Source organism: Fringilla coelebs, assembly GCF_963513975.1.
Source record: "Fringilla coelebs genome assembly, chromosome: 4".
Taxonomy (NCBI): Eukaryota; Metazoa; Chordata; class Aves; order Passeriformes; family Fringillidae; genus Fringilla; species Fringilla coelebs.
The window spans coordinates 11,328,443-11,352,152 of NC_140032.1; the positions used below are offsets into that span (position 1 = coordinate 11,328,443).

At 37.8% G+C, this 23,710-nt stretch overlaps 1 protein-coding gene across 1 annotated transcript in view; it reads right to left on the reverse strand.

The window, feature by feature from the left end:
• Positions 1-23,710, reverse strand: part of SORCS2 (sortilin related VPS10 domain containing receptor 2) — a gene marked incomplete at both ends in the record, with an annotated part of 522,327 nt that overhangs the window by 29,749 nt on the left and 468,868 nt on the right. The window contains 6 exons of the mRNA XM_084203970.1: positions 383-554; positions 2,276-2,404; positions 2,975-3,108; positions 4,381-4,501; positions 17,649-17,756; positions 19,202-19,293. Coding sequence (XP_084060096.1) covers positions 383-554; positions 2,276-2,404; positions 2,975-3,108; positions 4,381-4,501; positions 17,649-17,756; positions 19,202-19,293 — 756 coding nt within the window. The remainder of the gene's footprint in view (positions 1-382; positions 555-2,275; positions 2,405-2,974; positions 3,109-4,380; positions 4,502-17,648; positions 17,757-19,201; positions 19,294-23,710) is intronic.

The window sequence follows — 23,710 nt, forward strand, 5'->3', positions numbered from 1 at the left end:
TTTGCCTCATTCCTTTTTGAAAGGCTGATTCTCAAAAACACCTAAACCCAAGTATTAAATGTTCTCTCCATTTTTGTTCCTCTCTGGTACAGCAGTTGAAGTTTTCAGTCCAAGAAGACTTTGGTAATCCAGTTACTCTGACTTTCCAAGAAACCAGTGCCTTTTCTGCTGAGGAGACAAATCCTGTTCTGTGGGTAAATTTGGAGGTTCACTGAGTTTACTGGCTTATTTTATGCACTTGAAATCAAGTTTCAGTATTTAGAAAGCTGTTTATCTTTGTATCAAGCAAAAATTAATCTTCATTCAGCACCAAAACAGGTAGGAATTAAACTAACCCTAAAATCAGTGATTTAACTTCCATGCAGCCAATGTTTATTACTACCTGCTCTTGTTGGACAATGAAGGTGATGTCTTCCCCAGGCCTTACAGCCAGACTTTCTTCTCTGATGCTGATCTGAAGTCCCTTGGGAGCAATCAGTGGACACATATGGTGTGCTAAGTTCTGCTGCAGGTCTACTCCACCTTCACACACATTAGAAACAACTTTCCTGTACCTGCAAAAACAGTAAACAGTGGGCACAGTGAATTGGAGGTAAGAAAAGAATGCCAGTAAAGGCACCAAATGCAAGTGTGATTGAGGCTACTGCATTTTCCTTGGATTCACAAACAGAAAGAGAAGATTGAAAATTATCAAAGCCAACTAACAACTAAACTACTTTCATTGGGGGTACTTTCATTGCCCTTACTGGGGAAACCTTCTGAAGAAAGGGTGTGGAGCACGGATGAGAATTTCACTTGCCTGCATGGGAGGAGTCTGCATTTTCCAACTTAGAAACATGCCTGACTAGCCCTTGGGGACCCAGACAGCCTGCTGTCCTCTCTGTCATCCCCTTTTCTAGCATCCAAGTCTTCAATGCTCTAGAGGTCTTGGTTCAAATCCCAAAGATCGAGAAGAAATTAGACCAAACAGCTTTTACTTTAACCCAGAACTAATTGCTTAACTGCTGCTTCCAAATCTATTTGATTCTTAAAACACTTAAACATTTGTTTAATAAAACCATATAAAAGAGTGAAAGGACTCAAACTTTTAAAGTGCTAATAATGAAATGGTCGGATGTGTACAGTAATTATTTACAGATCACTTTCACACAGGTATGCCATTTTTAAACATCCTTTACAATCAGAGTTACATTTCATTCTTTTGAATTCCCACTCTGTATATCCCAGCTGTCAGCCGCAACCCAAAAGGCAGCATTTTCCTCTGTAAGGTAAATATACACAGACACTGTGATTCTACTGCCAGATTGGACATTTCAGCATTTGGTTCTCATCTCCACAACCGACTGTGATGGTGTTATGATAAGCCAGAATAGATGCCAGCTGCAAGTTATTCTCAGCACAGACGTCAGACTGCATTGTAGGGTATATTCTATGCAGTATTGTTTATAGTTCCTAAAGCTTTCCTTTGATTCTGAGTGTCCCATATGGTCAGGAAAAGAATCTATTCTCCACAGAACTCCTTACCCTTACGGAAGTGAGAAACTTGGAAATTCTGTGAGATGCTGTTAGTTCCTCAGAGTAATTCATTGGATCCAAACTGAAAATTACTCTGAACCCAAGAAATGAGCTAAAAGACTCATGAACATTCCTATCAGAAGTGTAATAATAGATACAAAATATTACAAAAAACCTAAAATTTTGTAAAGACAGCTCACCCTCTTCTCAAATTGAGTAGTTTTTAAGCTGCTGTGAACAGTTTCATTAATCTGTAGGAACCTTCTGCTCATGCTCTGTGTCAAAATCAGAACTTTTCCATTTCCCTGTTTTTACAGTTTGCCTAATTTACATTTCATAGAATCATAGACTGGTTCAGGTTGGAAGAGACCTAAAAGATTATCTCTATTAACTCTCCTGTCATGGATAGGGACACCTTCCACTAGATCAGGTTTCTCAAAGCCCCATCCAACCTTCAACACTTCCAGTGATGACAAATCCACAGCTTCTCTGGGCAACCTATGCTGCTGTCTCACTACTCTTAGAGCAAAGAATTTTTTCCTATTATCTAATCCAAACCTTCACTCCTTCAGTTTAAGGCCATTCCCCCCTGTCTTGTCACTATGTGTTCTTGTGTAAAGTCCCTCTCCAGTTCTCTCATAGACTCCATTTAAGTATTTAAATATGAATTTCTTTCAAACCACATTTGAGGCTGCTGATTGAAATATTCTACCCCTCTCTGGAAGCCTCATCAAGCCCATGAAATGCAAAATTAGCTTACCCAGTGCTGCTGGTGTACGCCTGCCCCAGCACACAATCTTCAGGAGGTGCTTCTGGGTTAAACCAAAAGTCAGCAAAGCATTTGCTCGACTCCAGCTTCAGAGGTGCCGAGCGCTCAAACCCGTAATCACTGAAAAACATCAACACCAAACGTGCTGCTTTCCCCACTTCACTCTGCAATCCAGTTTGGGGTGAATGAGACTACATTTTTCAAAGTCAGTATATTTTTTCAGTGTTATTCTACTAGATGAACATACAAGTTGATGAAGCCAATTCTGTTCTAATTTCAGTGGGAGTTGTGTACACTTGGGGGAAAAACTGGTTACAATTACTTCGTCTGTTCTGCAAAATTACCTCCCTTGGTAAAAAAGATTTTTTTAAAGGTTTCCTTTGACACTCAGACCAACCATTTCTTCTTTTTTTTAAGCTTGCCTTTAAAATTAATTTAATGGTCATTTTTCAAGTCTTGATCAATAGAGAAAAACATCAGGATCTGTTCAGTCAGGTGAAACAAATACTTAAACATGGTAACATTTTTAAACAAATGCAAACTTAAAAGAAACCTATTATTCAATAACAGGTTTTTCATTTGCTTATACATGGCTATGGGAACTGGGGCAAAAGGAGGAAAATAAACCCATCTCAAACTCTACATAAATATTTATTAGAAATAAGTCAAAAGGCCCACAGACAGACTCACCATAAGAAATCAGTATTCACACATTCACAAACTTTGGATGTGAGAGCTGATGTGAAACTTTTCCCTTTAATGCACCATGATGAAATCTTCCTCTTCCGAAAGCTTCTCTGCTGGCCCATGATGCAACGATCACCCTGAATATCAAAGCACTGGACTTATTGCAACAGAACCTCCACAAACAGACCTTGTGTTGTCCTGAGAGAGGCTGGTCATGCTGCCAAGACTATAAACCTTATCAAACCTCTGATCCTCAGATATATAGGTATAGAAAGCCTCATATCCACTGCTGTCCACTTACAGGTCATTACAGAGTTGTAACATAGGCTATATTTCCAGAACACAAATCTGAAGATGCTCATGAAAATGCAACTGCAATTTATGTTTCATGTGTGTCCAATGTGTGCAAAGCTCAGAACAGCCATTTAAACATTTCATCTGGCTGCAGATAGCTGAATTTCTCTAAATCATCATATCTCTTGTTGGCTGTCCATTTTAAGCACCAGCCATGAGGACACAGAATGAAGCCTCTCCATACACACTCCACTGGCAAATGGGCAGCTGAAAGTACTCTGTCAAAGTCACTTTAGTAGTTTCTAATTTCTGAAAGATATTTCAACGCCAATACCCCAAGATACTGTTACTCTTTAGGCTCAGATCTGTGTAACATTCTTTGTATGCACACAGCAGTCCCAAACAGGAGGTGTAAAATTAGGCATGAGAACTAGAAAATAAGAGCTGCAGTAACACTGAGTAGTATGCAAAAAATAAACCAACCCTGGTGGAAGAAGCAAAACATAAAAATGAGAATGATTATGAATACATATGATGTGTTCCATTTAATAAAAAATCCCACCACATACTGGTCTCTTTAATCAGTACATTGTACAGAGAATTTAGCTTCCGGGAAGTGGATTTGGCCAGAGCATCATGATTAGCACAGCCTTAGTGAACTACTGAGGAAAGGGTATTGCCCAAAACAACTGGAGTCCATTACATGATTGGTCCGCTGAGATCCTAAATTACTTCTGGAATGGACTTTACTTATGGCAATTTATATATGAGTATGGTATGTGGTCAGGAAGTTGGCAGAACACGACTGCATGTTGAAATTGTTTCAATCAATATTACACACTTCACTTTATGGGACATGCTTCCCAACCCAGCAGGACCACCTATTATTATGGCAGCCCCCAGATATACTTCTGCCTTTTTTGGGACACAGATCACACAACCTAAGGGAACACAAAATCCCCTCTAACTTTAAACTTCAGTGAAATCAGCATAAAGAGACTAAGCTGGGATTGTAGAATCCAAATTCAATTTGGAAACATTTTCTCAGCACACTACTCTATATGAATCTGAAAGCTATGGAAAAATTTTGTCAGTTAACATAAAACCATGAATACCTGCAGATTTGTGAGCTCCCAAGACTCATAGTCTTCATCAGTGCACTCCCTGGGGAAGGATGGTCTGAAGTCCACCTTCACCAGTTCCCAGTCCGAACGGTAGCTGATATGTCCAAAGACTCTGAACAACAGACCAAAAGGAAACTCTTACTGCAAAGAAATACCATACAGCTGAGATTCAAAATTTCAGTCTTATCTTTTCCTATCCACAGTCATAGCACTCTGCTAACAGGTCCCAGGTAAATTTTTCTTCCACTTTTATTCCTCTTCAATGTACAATGAGTCTAGTTAGGAAACATTTGTCAATTGTTTGAAACTTTAAAATGAAGAGATATAACTCATATGTTAAAGGTTTTTTCCCTAGCAAACTATCCAGAAATTTAATAGGGAATGATATTTTCTAATTTGGAATAAATTTTTTTGTCTACTTTCTTGTTATGTGAAACAGACAGAGCTCTCAGATTTTGACAGGAAGGTCACATAAGGGAGGAGAAACCCAGATCACCAGAGTCAGTTTCCAGCTCTGTCACTCATTCCTTGTGATTTGCAATTTCTTCCGTTATTTTTCTTCTGGGATATTTTGTTAATTTCTACAGTCTTCAGATGGCAATGTGCTATTGTTAAGCTCACAGCATTATCATGATATTTTATTCATTTCTAAGGAATACACTACATCTTCACAGTGTGCTGGAGAACTCAGATAGCTCAATGTATAACAAAAACCAGCCACAAACAGTACAATTTTTGTAGGGAGGAAAAAGAAAAAAAAAAAGGAAATCTCATTGCTTTAAAAAACAACCTGCACTTTCAAAGCAGACAATATTTTTTACATCAGAATCTTTATTTCCAAAACAAAATGGATACATATGGCATCCCACAACAAATTAGAAAGGATAAAGACTCTTTTTGGGCAAAAGTGAAATGTATTTGTGGTTTGTATCAGGCTTATGTGACTTACTTGCCAAAGAATTTAAGGTTAATTCTGAAGCCAACAATTTCTGTGCAGTTCATACTGCACAGAGTTCGTATTCCAAGCTTTAGTATCATTGTCCAAAGTACTTAATTCCTTTTGCTTTGCCCTCAGTTTTGTCCAAATCCAGGCACAGCAGGAACAGTACAGTTTTACTAAAAGCATTCTGCAGTGCCCACTCATTTCTCTTGTCCTGAATTCCAGGTTCAGATTGGAACTGGAGTAGACCAGAAGTAATTGATTCTCTACAGCACAGAGGCAATACACAAAGCAGGCTCCCTGGTAAATGGCTTACAACTCTTAAATCTACCCAAAAGGCTGAAAAATAGTTCACAGAGACTAAAGATGTACAGTGATTTCCCCCTTTCCTTTCTGGTGTCTTCTCTTCTCCTCCACAGCAGAGAGATGTAGATATCAATAGGTTATTGCTCACCCTGCTCCCATTATAATGACTGGACCCATGCTCACATGAAACCACACATCAAGCAGTGCAGTTCATGAAACACAAACATATGCATTTACTTTGTATTTCTTACTCTTTTCTTGTAAGGCTCTGAAATTAAAGGACTCGGATCATCTAATTCTTTTCCTTCTAGATGCACTTATGGCTCAGAAGTAGAAGCAATGCAAACAAACTAAAAAATGTGGCTCAGTCCACTGGCTGTATGTGCACATAGGTGTGTGGTCCCATTTCTCTCACTGAGCCTAAGGGTTTGGTTCTTTTTTCTGGTTCAGCTGGATCCTAAGAGCAGCTGTCACCATATAATCTTATTCACTGGTAGTTACATATTCAATAAAGTGTCTACTTAGGTGGTCTCTTGCTTTTTCCACAATGCCTGTTTCAATATGACTGGGTTTGCTGACAGACATGAAGTGCCTTTTGTATGCAAAATACCTGTGCCTTTTTTCTAAAATCTTTATGTCTTCATACAAGGTACTAACATAAGGCATACTTCACCATGTGCTTATGCAACTACCTACCTCAGTGACTGCTGCTCCAGACATCACAAAACTTCATAAATTTACTACATTTCTTTTATTAACTCATTCATAAAAATATACATTCAAGTGCAAGTAGCCAAGCCCTGTGAAAGCTTCACTCCTGTCTCAAGAAAAGTATTTTCTACAGAACAAATGAAATTTCCTCCATTCATGTTAGCTATCTCAGGCAGATTAGTCAAGGTAAGAGGAAGAAAGGAGATGGTGTTTTGAGTCCAAGGCAGAACAGAATAATGACATTCTCCTGAAAACATAATCTCTGAACTATCATTAATGATCTTTGAAATCTCATGAGGGTGATTCCAAAGAACTGTGGCAAGGGAAAGATGCTGCTTATACATATAAATCCGCACACACAACCACACATACACATTTATATAGAACCAGAGATATAAAAGAGCAAAACAGAGCTCAGAGAGTTAGAGAATTAATTTTGATATCCACAGAGATACCAAACAAATTATTGAGCTATCCACTTCTAAGCACCTTGGAGATAATTGAAATGATAACAAACAGCTACCATGGATTTATCAAAACCAAATCATGTCAAACTAATGTAATTTTCTCCTTTTACAGGGTAACTGGCTTAGTGGATAAAGGAAAGAAAAAAATGTAGCATATTTTGACCTTTGTTAAAACTGTTACACATTTCTACCTGACATTGTCTCAGTGTAAGAAAGAAAACAGTACAGATAAAATCACTGTGAAGAGGAATGGAAATACATATTGAATTAGAAGAATCCATTTTCAAAAGGTAGTTATCAAATAAAGAATATTTTGAGATATGTACCACAAAGATATGATGGGTCCACAGTCAATATTTCCATTAACAATTGTGGTCAAATAAGAAAGACAAAAAATTTTGCAGGTAACACATAAGGAAGGGAGATAGAAGCAATGTTCAGAAACCAATATGATGATACAATACTCCAAAACCAAGCAGAAAGTACTCCTTGGGAAAAAAGAAACCCAAACCCATATCGAAGGTGGAAACCAAAATGGAAAATAACATTCAAATATCAAATAAAAGAGTTGAGTAATTCTGTGCAATCATAAACAAGAATTAATTGCTGCAAAATAAGAAAGACTAATTCTAGGTTGTATTCAGAACTCGACAACAGAAGACATGAAGGTAATTATTTTGATAAACTTGGCACTGGTAAAGCCTCTGAAAGAATTTTGTGTCCAATTTTAGATTTTATATGCATATTTACATACCCCCTAAAAATGAATTTGAAGAGGGGCAAAATGACTCATAAGCTGCTTAGAAAATGTAACCAATGAAGAATGATTGAAAGAATTGGGTTTTTCACTGGAATGGATAAAGCTGAGAAGTACAACAAAATGTTTGCAGAGTCTTGTTACAGAGTAAAGAGCTGTCTTCAAAGAGACCCGGCAGAAAGGGCAAGAAAGACTAAGGACAAGGATAAACTTAAAGATACTGCCACATTATTCTCTAATTCCTTCTCCTCAGTACTGGTGAGTTTTCATGTGAAGTACTGGGTCCAGTTCTGGGCTCCCTGTACAAGAGAGAAATGGAATGACTGGAGGGAGTCCAACAAAAGGCTGTGAAGAGTTGAAGGGGCTGGAGCAGCTCTTGTAAGAGGAGAGGTTGAGAGAATTGGGACTGTTCAGCCCAAAGAAGAGAAGGCTCAGGGGAAACTGTCAAAAGCTGTCTATAAATATCTGCTAGGACTGGAGCCAGGTCTTTAGTGGTGTCCAGTGACAGGACCAGAGGCAACAGACTCCAAATGAAACACAGGAAATCTCTGAACATCAGGAATCAACATTTCTGCTGTGAGGGCGCACTGTTACAGGTGCCCAGAGAGGCTGTGAGTCTCCACCCTTGGAGATACTCAAAAGCTATCCGGGAATAGCTCTGTGTGGTTGGCCCTGGGTGGGTGTGTGTGAGCAAAGGGGTTTGACCAGATCATCTCCAGAGGTCACTTCTGACCTCAACGATTTTATGACTCTAGAATTCTGTAGAAGTAATGATTCAAAATGTTGACCTTGCTCATTCTGCCTCACTAGAGTGAGAAATTAGAAAATATCAGTATTATAGACAGAGGTTAGATAAATATTGCCCAGTTCCACGCCCTATAATGATAGAAAAACTATAGAAATTAGTCTGGAAATTATTCAAAATCTACTGGGATAATATGGCAGCTATGTACAAACCATATGTGCAAACAGCAAAATCACTGTTTCAGGGGTGAACTTTAACATTCTCTTCTGTGCATTTTTAGCACAACACTGAAATAACATTTCTGTATGTTGGTCCAGCCCTTGGAAAAAAAAAAAAAAAAAGGAAACCAAAAAAACCCCCAAAAAGTCATTTCCATTATGGCTGTTCTGATTCTACAGACTGAAGACCACGTTCTCACAGAGCACAGAAATGACACCAGTGTTCCCAGAATTCTCTGGCTTAAATAAAATCCCAAAGATTTAAGAAAATTCCCAGCACAGTCACAAAACCCATTAAAAATGCAGACATACAGCTTTGTAATTCCTAGGGTAAATTTTCCAAGGAATGAAGCATTTTACACACATCCACTTTAGCAAACTGTTTGAAAGAAAAGTCTTAATGATTATTAATGCTGTTGCTGCAGTAGCATGTGTTGCAGAGACCTCACATGAGCATATTTAAATGTACTGCTAAAGATAGCTAGAATTAAAAAAATAAGTATTTTTCAAAGTAACTAAGGCAGGTATTAAGTAGGATTCAATGAATTAGACAAAAGTATGAGCTACAATAAAGCAATACATAACAGCAATCACAATATAATTGCTCAGGTGCAAAACATATAATATATGATGAATAAAATCATATGAATGAAGAAAACTGGAATGGTGCAGCAAGTGTAACTGATGACAAGAAGTTATATATCAAGATGATAGCAATTCATAAGCTACTAAAACCTTCCTCATGATTAACTATATTTCATTAGAAAGCCATCAAATCAATTCTGTTGAAACTATAAAAGATGATGCTGTGATAAATAATTTTTGGAAGAAATTCCAATTACCTTGGAAATTAATTTACTTTTATTTGCAAGGATTTAGGACCCATAATTTTAACTTCAGTGTTTCAGTTGCCATAACAACTTTGTACATTTGTTCCTAGTTCATTTATGAGCACATAATTTTTTAATTTGATTGCATCATTTGATAGATAAGACAGTTTAATGCAGTTTTTAAGCTAACTCATTTAAACTATTTGCTGGAGGATTGCTGGTTATTTCTGTTCCTGATAAAGCTCATAAGCAGGCAGAGTTAATTTAACAGAAATTATATGCAATAATAATCTTTTTCAGTAAATTCTGTTCAATAGACAAGACCTATTCAATAGAGGCTCCTTGCTCAGGTGAGCAGTAGTAGCTGTGTCATCTCCTGTCTGTGTGTTTTGCTTTAGTCATGAATACCTGAGAACTCAAAGAACTCAGAGTGGTGGGAGCAATCCTGCAGGATTTTCCCACCAAGGTCACAAAGGTCACGTGGGGAATTTATTCAGATGTTTAATGTACCAACTAAAACTGTGCAAGTTTTGCAGTTGTACTGAGGACTAGTGATGCCAATTGTGTGATGCACAGTCCCTCTGTTTGAAATCAGAAGCCTCTTTCATTCTAGACTCACTGCCTTAATCTCCAAGTGCTGCACTGGCTTTTGCTCTCCCCTGTACGAGTTTGCCATCAGCTGTGATGTTCAGAGCAGGACACTGCAGCAGAGTGTCTGCACAGTGATGAGCAGCCCTGTTGGCATACTCTGCTAACTTCATATGCCACTTGGGGGTGGACTCTAGTGTTTTTGAAAGAGGCTTCAAAAGTATAGAGCTACTGACAGTAAAACCTAGGATTTGAATCAGGGTCAGTTGATGGCCCCACATACAGGTGAGATGGGCAATCTCAGGGGCTCTCTCTTGGATAATATGTCTAAATTCCTCTGGAGAGCACCTAAACAAAGCTGTCCAAGCATGTACCCAAAATTCTTTACAGATCTAAACCTCAGTAGCTAACAGAGAGTATATGATCAAGCTGGGAAAGGAAACCACACTATAAGATATGCTAGTTCATTGTTTTAACAATCCTTTCTGTCTCCTTTTAAGTGGAAGCAGTCACAGAGCTTTGTCAAAAAGTTATATTCATACCTTGTTCCAAATATGAGGTCTCCTTTCCAGCAGTAAACCATATGAAAAGGAAATAGAATGCTCAGTGAACTTACTGTTTTGTATATTTTTTAACTCTTGTGTTTTGTATATTTTCTAACTCTCAGACCTCTCTGCTAATTTTTATAACATAATTGTGATTTCAGATTAAATATTCAATCTACCTTATAGTTCACTAGATATCAAAGACCATTTACATTAAAAAAACCAGTATCTTTCTCAGTTATTTTCTACATAAAAAGACTTGTTAGAAGTCTCTTGCCAATTATGGTGTGTTCAAAGAGCTGAGTCCTTTGCTTCACGTGGACCTTTATTATGAATTATGAAAATATCCCTGAAAAAGGAAAGAAATGTGAAAATCTTCTTTTTGTTCTGCCTGTTGTGGTTCATGTTATTACAGTGTCTTTGAACATACAGCAAGACAGCAATACAGCAATGCCAAAATCTGTGTAGAAATTACCTAGCTGAGGAGTAAATTGATGAGATGGTGGCAGGGAATGATGTACTTCAGCATAGCCACCACCAACAGCTAGTGCTCTTGTTAACCCACAGGAATAATATTATTATGAAAGATTTTCCAAGGGGATATGGGCTGGCAGAGATTGCCAGGAATATATCCTACAGCAACATTTAAAGCCTACTATTTTCAAAAGAGAAAATGACAGATGAATCTTTATTAGATGAGCTTTCCTTCCAACAGTTGTCTTTTCTTCCATTTCACCATTGTAAAATCAACAGAAACCTAGAAAAGTCAGAGGGTTCCTTCTGGTAAAATGGATGAAAGTAATGTGAGATTCAAGCTGCAGTCTGTTACACATCAAGATTATAATTCAGCATATTTTTCTAATTCTGCAAAAGAACATAACAGAGGTCACATTTCAGTGGCCTTCCTAAATTGCAACTAGAGAAATGATGAATGCTTCCATGTGCAAAAGTAGACACCTGCCTACATAAAGCAACTGCACATGGAAAGTGCTTGTGTATACAGGAGATCATGTGCAAATATGCTGAGACATTTATGATTTAAATGCCTTAAACTACAAACACATGCATATGCTTAATACACTGAAGAGAAGAGTAGGGTTTCTGGGTTGGGCTGGTTTTTCTTGGTTTTGGTTGTTTTTTGGGTTTTTTTTTTTTGCTGCCAAAGTGAAAAATGAAGGGAGGAAACAATTTAGTTGAAATTGAACCAAAATATGTTTTTTCATTGTTTCCTGTTCCCATAAGCTAATAATTGCCATTCATTCTTTAATGCCAAAACATCTTGGTTTTAGCTCTTTTGGGGAAAAAGAACGGAAATGAATGCTTAGGTTCTGAGAAGTGCTGGGGAGAAGCAGAATGAGGGTGTTTCCACTTCATCCAGGAGTTCAGTGGCTCCATGATATTTGTGAGTTACATTCAACATTTTTTCCCATCTATTTGATAAATTCCTGTCCAAGAACAACCTTTTAACACATATGCTGTTTGAAAAACATTGCAGATTTAGTGCCTAGCCTAATGTCTTATGCAGAAGTAAATACAAGGTGGACAGTGAACAAAATTGTTTAAAGAAAAACATATGACACTGTAGAGGATAGCTTTTACATAATTCAACTCTCTGTTTTCATCTTACTTAAAGATCAAATTAATCTGGGATACTTGCAAGATTTTACAATTTTTTAGCTAATATTTTTTTTTCTACTCATATATTTAAAAACCAAGTCTCATCACAATTTGAAATTCTTAATTCAGACTTCACCCAGCAGAGGTAGAGTTAATAGACTACAGTCACCTAAATTGTGGTTCTTTCATTTTGAGACCAAAATATAGTTCAAGGCCCCAACCAAAAGTAAATAAAGTATTAAAAAATTTAGTTGTTGTCTAACTTTGCTATTTATTTGAAATAGAAACCAAAAGGGAAGCATAGTTAGAGGATCAAAACTTCAGGTGCTCTCTCTGTGACAAGGGCTTAAAATGACACAAAGCCTATTCTGAATGAAAAAAATCACATCACCATTTTCTGTCCTCTCCTCCTTTAAATAGGGCCAAGGTGATAACGGAGTCTTACAGAACATGGATTCCTAACTTTTCAGTTCCTCTTACTCAAATAATACTCAGTTCTCTCCTAAAAATGTATTAAATAATGGGCTTTAAAGTGACACTGAAAGCATCCTGTTCCTGTAATTCTGTCTACAATATGAAACTGTAAGGAAAGAAATTTACAGAACAAACTTTACCCTCTTAACTTCTTTTGAGCAGAGTTAGAGACTGGGGCAGTACCAGGTCTTGACTCCAAAGTCACAAGCTGGTGGTGACACCGCAATGCTTTGACTTGCTCTGCTAACATTTGTGCCCACAGAGATGACAGCAAAAGCATTAGGCTTGCTGCTAAACAGAGATCTGTACATCTGCATTAGCTGATATCTGGATTGGATTGGAATAGAAGAAGCAGTTTACTTTTCCAATACTTTTTTCACCACATTTCCTCTATCTACTCTCAGATATGTTCCTTCTCATGCAGAGAACAGAAGAACTATTTCATAACTGAGCAATCATTCTCATTCAAGACATTAACTAGCTGAGAAGAATATGTAGAATTTGCCTTCAGAAATCAGCTATTCTCCATCATAATGAGGCTTTGTCCACCTTTTATCTACCTTTTATAGGTGCTGCAGCATGAGGAAGTCAGTAGAGAAGAATTCAAAACACAGAGAAGTACCTTCACCTAGTAAGATACTCAAAGAGGACAGGAAAAGTCCTGCCATGTGTGATAATAAACTCCACAAAGTACATGTAATGTTGACTGCTATTGATGTTGTTAATGGTGAGGTTGACATTCCTAGTAAAATCAACAGCTACAAAAACCCAGACAGCTCTACCTAATATCTAATGCCTATTAATATTCACCTGGTTAATGAGTAAGTTAAAATTAGACTATCTTCCTGTTTCCATGATCACCCAGGAACCCAAAAGGAACACAATGGACATTCAAGACAGCAAAACATGTATGCAGGAGTTCAGAGATGCCATAAAGTTCCCAGCAGCATCCAAAGTTATTATTCTATGAGACAATACAAAAATAATATCCCTCTGGAAAAAATACAATTACCCACAAGGAAGATTTTGATTCTGCCTGACATAAAAAAAAAGCAGTTCTTTTATGTAACCTCTTATTTGCCTTTTAAAAGGGGCTATGGTCTGTGGTACCGTATGTTATTGTGCCTACTGGGTTTACACTGCAATCTAAATAACCTGGTTTGGGAAACACTCCCAGAAGCTGAGATGTGATTTAGGAGCATTTTCAACAGGTTGGAAACTTTCATTACATTAACTATTTCCACTGGAGAGGAACATCAATATTTCAGACACACAAAAATTCTTCCTTTTGCACTGAGTTAGGCCTTTACTCAATCCAGTATTAGCAAGTAATTTTTCCCAGCTATAAAATATTGTTCAGTATTGTTCAATTGGGTTGCAGTAACTTTCATTATTACAAATTTAGAACAAAATAAAACCTACTAGTCCATGATAAAAATATACTAGTTCAGAAAATTTCTTAGCAAACCTCACTTATTCATTTAGCAATAAATACTGGGTTTGAGCTCCTCATTTAGAAATTGATTTTTACACAGATCAAGTTTCCTAAGATTTATGAATACTATATTGCTTTTCTTTCCTAAACTCCTAACTAGGTCTCTTTAGAAATGGAAATCTAGACAGATTGAAAACAGAATGAGTTTCCTAAAGTTTTTGAATACTTTACCACTAAAACTCCTAAAAATCTTAACTAGGTCTTCTGCAGAGCACAATGGAATAAAATATTTTTTCCTTAGCATTTGTATGTACATATCTTGAATACTGCAGGGGATTTTGATGAATGATTTAGATTAATGTTGACTGACAGATGACAACTGAGTTTTATGAAAACTTTTGACAAGTCAACATTTGGCTTTCCTCTCTGTTTTGGAGAAAACACAAAACTTTCTGAAATGAAGACTTGAGGCAACCAGGTTTTCTGTTTCTTCAGTAAAGCTTACTAGACCATTTCATTTTGGAATGGAAAACAGTCATGAGTGACATTCCTGAGGGGTCAGTATTGGGACTAGTGCTGTTTGACACCTCTGCTGGAACATGGACAGTGGGATCAAATCCTCCCTCAGAAAATGTGCCAATGACACCAAACTGTGTGGTGTGGCTGGCACACTGGAGGGAAGGGATGCCATCCAGAGGGACTTGAAGGCTTGAGAGGTGCAAACCTCATGAAGTTCAACAAGGCCAAATTCAAGGTCCTGCACCTGGTTTGAGTCAATCCCAAGCACAAATACAGGCTGGGTGGAAGAATGAATTAAAAACAGCCCTGATGAGAAGGAGTGGGGGGTGTTGGTTGGCAAGAAGTTCAGTATGAGCCAGCAGCAATGTTCAATATGTGCTCACAGCCCAGAAAGCCAAATTTATCCTGGAATGCATCCAAAGCCCTGCATGCCACAAGGCAAGAGAGAGGATTCTGCCACTCTGTCCACTCTCATGAGACCCCACCCATAGTGCTGCATCCAGCTCTGGGGTCCCCAACACAAGAATGATGTGGAGGCATTGGACCATGTCCAGAGAAGCTGTGGATATTCCATCCCTGGAGCTGTTCAAGGCCAGGCTGGATGGGGCTTTGAGCAGCTTATTCTAGTAGGTGTCCCTGCCCACGAGAGGAGGGGTCTCTCTAAATGTCTTGAAAGTCCCTTCCAACCCAAACCATTCTGTGATTTTATGATTCTGGATAAATTAGGACAGAACTGGAATTCAAATGCAAGCCATTTACAAGTCCAGTCAATATCCTAGACACAATGCTGGAGAATGAGAAATCTCTTACACAAAGATGGACTTCAGTGGAACCAGGATTTTACCTTAACAGTCAATTTCAGGACATGTAAAATATTCTTTGACTCTTTAGTGAGTTTATTCTAGAAGCTTTAAATTAAATACTGTCTATTCCTTAATTTTGCTGCACATTTTTTCAGCTATTACCTTCCCACTTCAGAATTATGCTAGCTCTACTAATTTATGCAGATTTTGACCTCACACTCTTTACTCAAAGTCTTTATTCAAGCACATTCCATACCAAAGGAAGAAAATCAAATTCCCGTACTAGGAAAATATATCAGACTAGGTCCTTGGCAATGGATTTGGGGATTCCTCAAAGTGAAAGACACTAATTTATTGCCATTACCATTTACAAGTTCATCTTACCATGTTCTACTTGGAAGAAAACTCTATCTAACAAAACCAAAAATGGCATAGTTGATTTTTTGCTTTTTTTTCCAGGGAATGTGTATTTCTCAAAAGCAACAAATCACTGTAGATTAAGTCAAGCACAATCTTTTAATACAAGAATAGGTTTTCAGAAAAAGTGAACTAAGCCAGACAGAACCATAAAAGGTCTTGACATAAAGTCAGACAGAGCACCACTGGGCTGACAACATCACCCTGAAGGTAAAACAGTCAAAAGCAGTGGGAGTGACAAGGAAGTTGATACAATGCTTTATTCCTGCAGGTTTATTCCTCTCATTGTCTTTAGAATCTGGTAGGAAATTTGCATGTATCTTCAGGGCCAGTTTGTGCTATTAAATGTTTGATGCCCTCCATGCTCAGTAAAACTAGTTAAAAAGTAAGATCCTACAAGCCTGGCATTACACACTAGAGTCAGACTCTTGCTGTGCCTTTAGAAATATTCAAGTCACATGATGCTTTTGTTGTCAGTTTGGGCTCATGTACCAAATTAAGCTGTAGCTCTGTGTTTTTTAGATAGATGATTTTAGAAAGGCATCATGTTTCACCAGTGCTCTTTATCCCATTCAGCCAGATATTTAAGCACATCTTCACAGAATCACTGTTTTAAATGATACTTAATAAGGAAAAAAAAACAAGCCCAGAGCATACAGTCACCACACATCATTTTATCTGCCAGTAGGTACAGTTTGGGATAAGCCTTTGATCCATCTACTTTTACTGAAATAAATGGAAATCCCTCATTCAGAGGCATAAGTGTCTCCATATGGCATATATTATATCATAAATAAACCTGTCTTTGAGAGAAGAGGAAGATGATGGGATAATACTGTTCTCAGGTTATAGATGCATAATGGAGGATAAATGGGGCAGTGAAGAAAGAGAGAAACAACCAACAGCCCAAACCCCAGGTCTGCACAGCGCAGCGCTATGAACTTGGCACAACCCTTGGAAGTACATTGGGCAGGATTTCTGCTTTGCTGAGGGTCCTTTATACACTGGGCTATTAATTTATTTTTCCTTGGGGAAAATGCTACTGGTACATGTCAAAGGCAGCTCTATTTGCAGCTCCTGGGAGAAAAAGCTTGTCACGAGCACACTGAGCTCCATATAAAGAATCACACAAACTGTGGCAATAGGAGCACACACAACAACCTGTGTGCATTGCCCTCAGTGCACTCCCCTTTCTGGCTGCAGGCAGCATAAGCCTTCCTTCCCTACTGGACAGGTGTTTTAAACTCTCAGACACTTCTAAAATATGAGCCTTTGTCCTAGAGATGGAGCAAAATGTGCAGCTCAGATCCAGATGTCCCTGATCCTTTGGAAAAAGACAGACAAACAGGATAAACAATTCTGAGTTGCAGAATTTGCTTATTTTTAACTCTATTCACAGCAACTGCCTTTGTCACTGCAGAGAATAAAAACAAATATTTGACAGCACAGTGCTTGGTTACATCAAGTACTGCAGTGCTATTTACTAAGACAACACTACAGTTATCTACACAGTGAAGACAATAGATGTTCAACATTTTTGATGTCTGACTACAAATCTGTAGAAAACAAAAAAAAAACCAAGAGGAAATGGTTATTTTTCCCCTGCATCTTTCAGATTTGTAAAGCAGTCCTATTATTTCACTCTCTCCAGTGGTAACTTTGCAAGGTTTCATTTGAACACAATTTTTAAAATCTGAAATACTGCAGTCAGATGATTTCAAAGACAGTTACATACCAGGGAGGTTCAGACATTACTGTAAGTGTCTATGTGACTGTGAGAAGCAAAAGCCACTGACTCAAGGACCACCTCAAACATGCACAGGTGAAAATCTATGCAAATGCATCACAGAGAGAGCCCTGGAAACAGAGGTGAAACCAAAACCTTACGTCATGACCAGCGTCTCATCTCCAGGTTCACTAAGTAGTCCATCTACAAAGACAGAAGTGCTGGTAAAATTATGTGTGCTCCAGGTCTGGCCTTCATCTATGCTGAACCTGTAAAAAAGCAGAAAAAGCTTTCATTTGCAACTATTGGTATACAGAGCAGAATGCACCCTAAAAATCCCCTCACTACTAAAGCTTAGGATTTTCAATCACACGATAGTGTGCCTAGGCAGTGCATGATATTAATGTGATTTTCTTCTCAGCAACTTATCCAGGGATTCACATTTTTATGAGAAGGTGTAATAAATTTTCCACAAAAAAAAATTCCTCAGGTTGATAAAAAACTGAGCTCTGTCAACAAATTATCTTGCCGCCTTGAAGATTCAAAAGCTAATTAATTCACATTTCATTCTTTCTAGTAGTCTCTGAGCTACAGACCTGTTGAGCAGAGGCCAGTGAAACATGAAAGGCCAACTGCTAAAACATGGGAGGTGCACTAACTCCAGGCACCAGTATGAGGGTGACCCTTCATGACTGCCACCATCTACTTAAACATTTGCAAAAGATACTGATGAACCAGCAAAACATATTTCAAATTTGCACCCCAAAATTTATAAGTCAAAGTCTCTTTTTTTCTGTACATTTCCTTCAGGTCTTTTGGACAGTAGGTTAATGATGGCTTTCAGTCCAGACAACCAGGTACAGAGCCTAGTTCCTATTCATGTATATAACACAGTCCTGTAAAAAATGAGCCAATTCACAAGGGATAAAGATGTCTTACAGTTTTTTTATGCTGAAGATTATAGTTCTGTGTGCCATTACATGAGGTTACCATGTTTTGCTGCACTATCATGCAGTCTAAATCTTTATATTCTATACCAAACTGCTTTGCAACAAACTTTTCCTGCCAAACAGGCTGAGAAGGCCATTTGCTGCACTGTCACCTATGAGCAGACCTATGCACACTGCAGTTACTTTGTGCATGAATATCTCAGATGAGCTATGATTCTGGCACACCAAACTACACAGCATATTAGCTCAAATAAGTCCTTCACCTTTTGGCTCCCAAACTGTACATTAAATTGCTCTTGCCAGAGAAACTCAGGGCTATTCTCCAATGTCCCTATGGCTCTTGGAGAGGACAGAGAATGTACAGTACCAATGAACTCTCCTGACTGCCCACCTAAGCCACACATGCAGCACAGGCTGAGCATCACTGACACGCACTGCTGGTGCCAGTCAGTAGCAGATAAACAATTATGCTGAGCATGGCTTCTGCTGTAGAGTTCCAGAACAGTCTTTTAAGCAAAAAATGCCTACACTGATGCAAGAAAATTTTCTTATGACTAATGCATGATGCCATGGTATCTTCAGCATCATGAAGTAATCCAAAAGTAAACATCCAACTGCATTTTTGTTGACTCAATGAATGTTAAATTAAGTTGACTCCACCTGTGCTTCATACATGATCACAATGAAATGCTTATCTTAAACTCTGAACTTTGCCTGAGGTCTAGAGTACACAACAGCTCTACTCTAATTGACTGTAGAATTACTTGAGTATTTTCAGAGGAATAGAGGTGTCTTTGATAGCCACAATAACTCCACCATGGTCCAAGTACAAGATGTGGTGCTCTTCTTCAAAGACCTACAAGTCAGACAAAGAAAGGCCAGCTAAGCAAGTGTACAAAACAGCTGAAATAAAATGAACAAGCAAACAAGAATTAAGAGACTTATGTTTTATAATGTCCACACTTCAAACTGAAAAGAACATAAAAGTCATGTTAAATCTTATATTTCTCCCAGCTGTAAAAGAAAAGAAAGTTAAGAAGGTGAATCAGAAAATGTTCAGGTTCAAATCACAGTCAGATTAAACTGCCTAAAGTGATTTTAGCCCAAGTTTATATTTCTCATAGCATGCATTCTGCATTCCTTCCTGTTATATATCACCAAATGACCCATCACCTTACTTTGGTGTTTGCCATATTCTGTGTATCCTGCAGAATAAAATGCTTCGTAGTCTAAATCTAAGAGAATGTGAAATAATTGGTGCAAGTATATTTTCTGCATTTCCAGTCAGTGAGTTTAAGTTCAAACATTATGTGATGTCCCATGGAGACCACTGTGAGTTTGGAACCAATATACATGTAATATTGATTTAATGGTATGAGGAATTAAAAACATCATAAATTGTTTTAATTCCTTATCTAGAGGTTATCAGCAGTGCTAAAATAAAAGCACCTTTCCTGCTTTACATCTAAAATCTGTCTTAAGACAGGATTCAATTTTGTTATTAACCTCTGTAGTTCATTAAACAGAAAACCAAGTGATACATGAGAATTATACACACTTAGCCTTTATAGACAAACATGCAGTCTCCCGTTTGTTTTGACAAAGCAATGGTGAAAACAATAAAGGTTAGCTTTACTTTGCCTTGTAAATGAAAAAAATACTGACAATTATAAATTATTTTTGTTTTTGGCAAAAATAAATTCTACATTTAGAGGATTTTTCAAAAAGACTGAGCTGGAGCTGGGGTGAAAATATCTTACAGCACACTCACAGTTACTTCAAAAATAGGAAGCATTTAATTTGGGTTGAGAACTCAGTCTTCCTCTCATCTAGTAAGAACATATTTTATGGGAATCCTAGGGCTTCAAGTGTCTGATCTGTTTTTCAGTGTTGCAAATTTACAGGCAAAACCCTGATATGAGGCATTGATAGTCCAACCCACTCATTCCCCCAGCTGTGTATTTTAGAAGAGAATTCAGTAAAGGACAGACATTAATTTTAGATGCACTTCAAAAGGATGAGATCAGCTGGAGTCAGATAAGCAAGCAGAGTTTTGATCCTCCTCTAAACTTTGTTTGACCTTTCCCTCAAACCAAAATGCAACAGGATGTGCTGGGACACCAAGTCTCCCATAGCTTCAGCACCAAAGATAAAGGAAGCTGATACCTGCACCACTTAATGCAAATCAGCCTTTCCCAGAGAAGCACCATGGTAGGTCTACATGTAGCATTTTAATAACCCTGCTTTAGCACACTATAAAGCACAGAGGACACGTTACAGGCATATTAATGCAGTTGTAATTTCATCCTCTTCTTGCACACACTTCAAACTTTTTATAAACAAAATGTATGAAAGCCTTATGAAAACAATTCTTCATCTTCAATACATTGAAAAGAATGAACAGTTTCATGCCTGTTTATCACAAAGGTAAATATTTATCTCTACTTTCTGGTAAAAAGACCCAAGACAAACAGTTTGCAAAGGATTGAGGCAAAGGTGGTCCCAATGAGAGAGATGAAGTTCAGACCTATGAAGATGAGATATGTGAGTTCACAGCAGGCCACGAATTCTGATATACATCTCTCCACTAAATAAAGCAGGTCCTAAATCTATTCTGATCCTTACTACTAGCCAGCCACTACAGAAAAAGATTTTTATAACCTATTTCTGTAATTTTTTGTGCTTTATAATCACAATATCAGCTCCTATTCTATCCTCTTCCTTTTGCTGTAAATGCTTTTCTTCCTATGTCTGCCCTAACATTTCAGAAGCTATTTCAGGCCAGAATATCATTTGGAAGAAATTGGGACAGCTCCATGAAATCAGACAGAGCATATTTAAGTGTTCCTAGAGAAATAGATGCCATACAACTTTACTTCTCAATACAGAAGTTGCAAGAATAAACAAAAATTCCTGAGATTACATTTTTATTTCATCGAGTGATATCCATTACTAAATTTAAATCTGGAAACAGAAGTTTTCTACACAGAATGAGCCAGCTGGACATTCTCAGGGTTGAAAGGCTGGAATTACATCCTATTTTGTTGTGCTTAGAAGTGTTACCATCTATCTCCTAAGATGCCTGCAGGAAAACATGTACTCCCACTTAACTGAAGGTTTTCCAAGTTGCTTTGATACAGAAGGATTCAACACAGATAAAAAATATTCCAACAAAAAACACCAGACTAAAGCTCGAGAGATCCAGATTTAGTTCCTAGATATCCAAAAGGCTTTCTCTGCAACCTCATTAGCTTCACTGAACATTTTGTTGCTGCAAGAGCTACTCTAGTAGCTGATCAAATGTGAAAGGTTTATTATTGCTGACTTCTTCCTTTTATTTATGCCATTTCCTTTGAAATCCAGACCTTTCTCTTAGTGTTTGCTGAATAAATACTTTGCTGTATTTCAAGTACAGTGTTGTAACAGATGCTGTTGAAATAACAAAGCAACCAGACTTGTGAACAGTATTGAACAGACTTGTGAAATCAGTATTATAATAAAATAAAACCACTCAAATATACATATGGTAATCCTTAGCACTTAACAGAGTATCCTAATATTTCCTGTTCATTAACACACTTTATTATATCGTTCTCCTGGTATAATAGACAGAGAAATCTTTCAAATAAACATGAGTTCACCTTAGGCTACGTCTTCATGGTCCACTTGGCACTTAAATTAACGGTTGGACTTAGTGATCTTAAGTGTCTTTTCTAACTTTAATGATTCTATGATTCTAAGTCCACATATTTCATGATAATGTCAAGGCGAGATTCCTTTCTTCTACAACCCAGTTCACAGCATGGATGTTTAAGCTGCTTGCCAAATAGCTCCTAAAGCATTATTGCTATTTACAGTGCAATGTTGTACAGTACATAGCCACAATTTTCAGTTTTCTTCAAAAAAAGAGTGCTCGTTTCAAGATATAACAAGCAGCTCAGCTATGCAACAGAAAGGTTGCACAGAAGAGCAACTGGAACTAGCACAAGTAGTATTGTGGTTATTTATAATAACAATTTTGGTTTTGCTTCTTGTGTGAGCTGACACAGGCAGGATGCAGCAACAACCACAAAAGCACAGATGAAATGCAATAATAAATGTATCCTCATTACCTGGCTAACCAGGGGAGACCTGAAGCAGCACCTGGGCAAAGACATACAAGTGGGGGTGCAGGCACTGCAGAGCTCAGTCCATGCCAGAGGATCACCCAGCCTACTGTAATGTAGAGGTTTGCACAGACATAATTTACCACTCTGCCTTGGTCTTTGCAGCAGCAGGACAGGGATCTCAGGTATGTTTGGTACTGTGCCTATGTTATCTAAACACAGATGTTTGATTTGTCCAACAGAGATGTCCGAAAAGTTAATAGTATGATGTATGTGGGTTTTGACACCTGCACGTCACTTGTGTTTACAGTCCTCCTCACCAGCCTTCTAATTTTTTCCTGAATATTTCTATTTCTCACCAGAATTTACTTAACTTCAAATCCACCTATTTAAGCATTCATTTCTGTCTATGAACTCTGGCTGTGTTTATAGGTAAGTCTTCCTGAACCCTTATATGACCACATCAAAAGCTATGGAAGGTTTGGTGTTGTCTCGGAGCACACCATGAATTACAGGATCTTTGACCTTCCCCACAGTCCTATAATCCACAGTCCTATGAACCAATACTGCTATTATGTCAATAAAGGTTTAATTAATTCCTTGCACTACATTTTCCCCAAAGTCTCTTATGTTTGCTTTTCTTCATTCTGTCTCTATACACAAGCACAGACTGCTCCTCTCTTCCTCTGTACACAGCTCAGCAACATCATGTGAGCTGCTGAGAAAGGTGCCAGGCCCTCATTAATGACAACAACAAAGTCTCCAAGGCAGAGACTTAAACTCAGACAAAGTGTCGTGCCAAAGCACAGGATTTCACCAGCTCACAAGACCTGCAATTTACTGAATTATCTAAATTCCTGTATCACCTGACTGAAGCCTACTCTTTTGTTGTAAGAAGTCCAGCAGAGAAAGGAAATGTGCTGCTGTCCTCTGGAAAAATTCTTTAATTCTGCACAGTGAGGCCATGAAATACATAAAATAATCTATAGTTTCATTCTGATCACAAATATTAGAATTTAGTAAACTCTTTCAAGGGCTCCATAGGAGTTTTAATTAAAATAAAGCTAGCAATGTTGTTTGCCATTTTGACTGTCACAATGAGGGATCAGTTTGTGGTTGATTTTACAGCATAATTAGGCACCTTAGGGTCAAGTTGCAACACATATC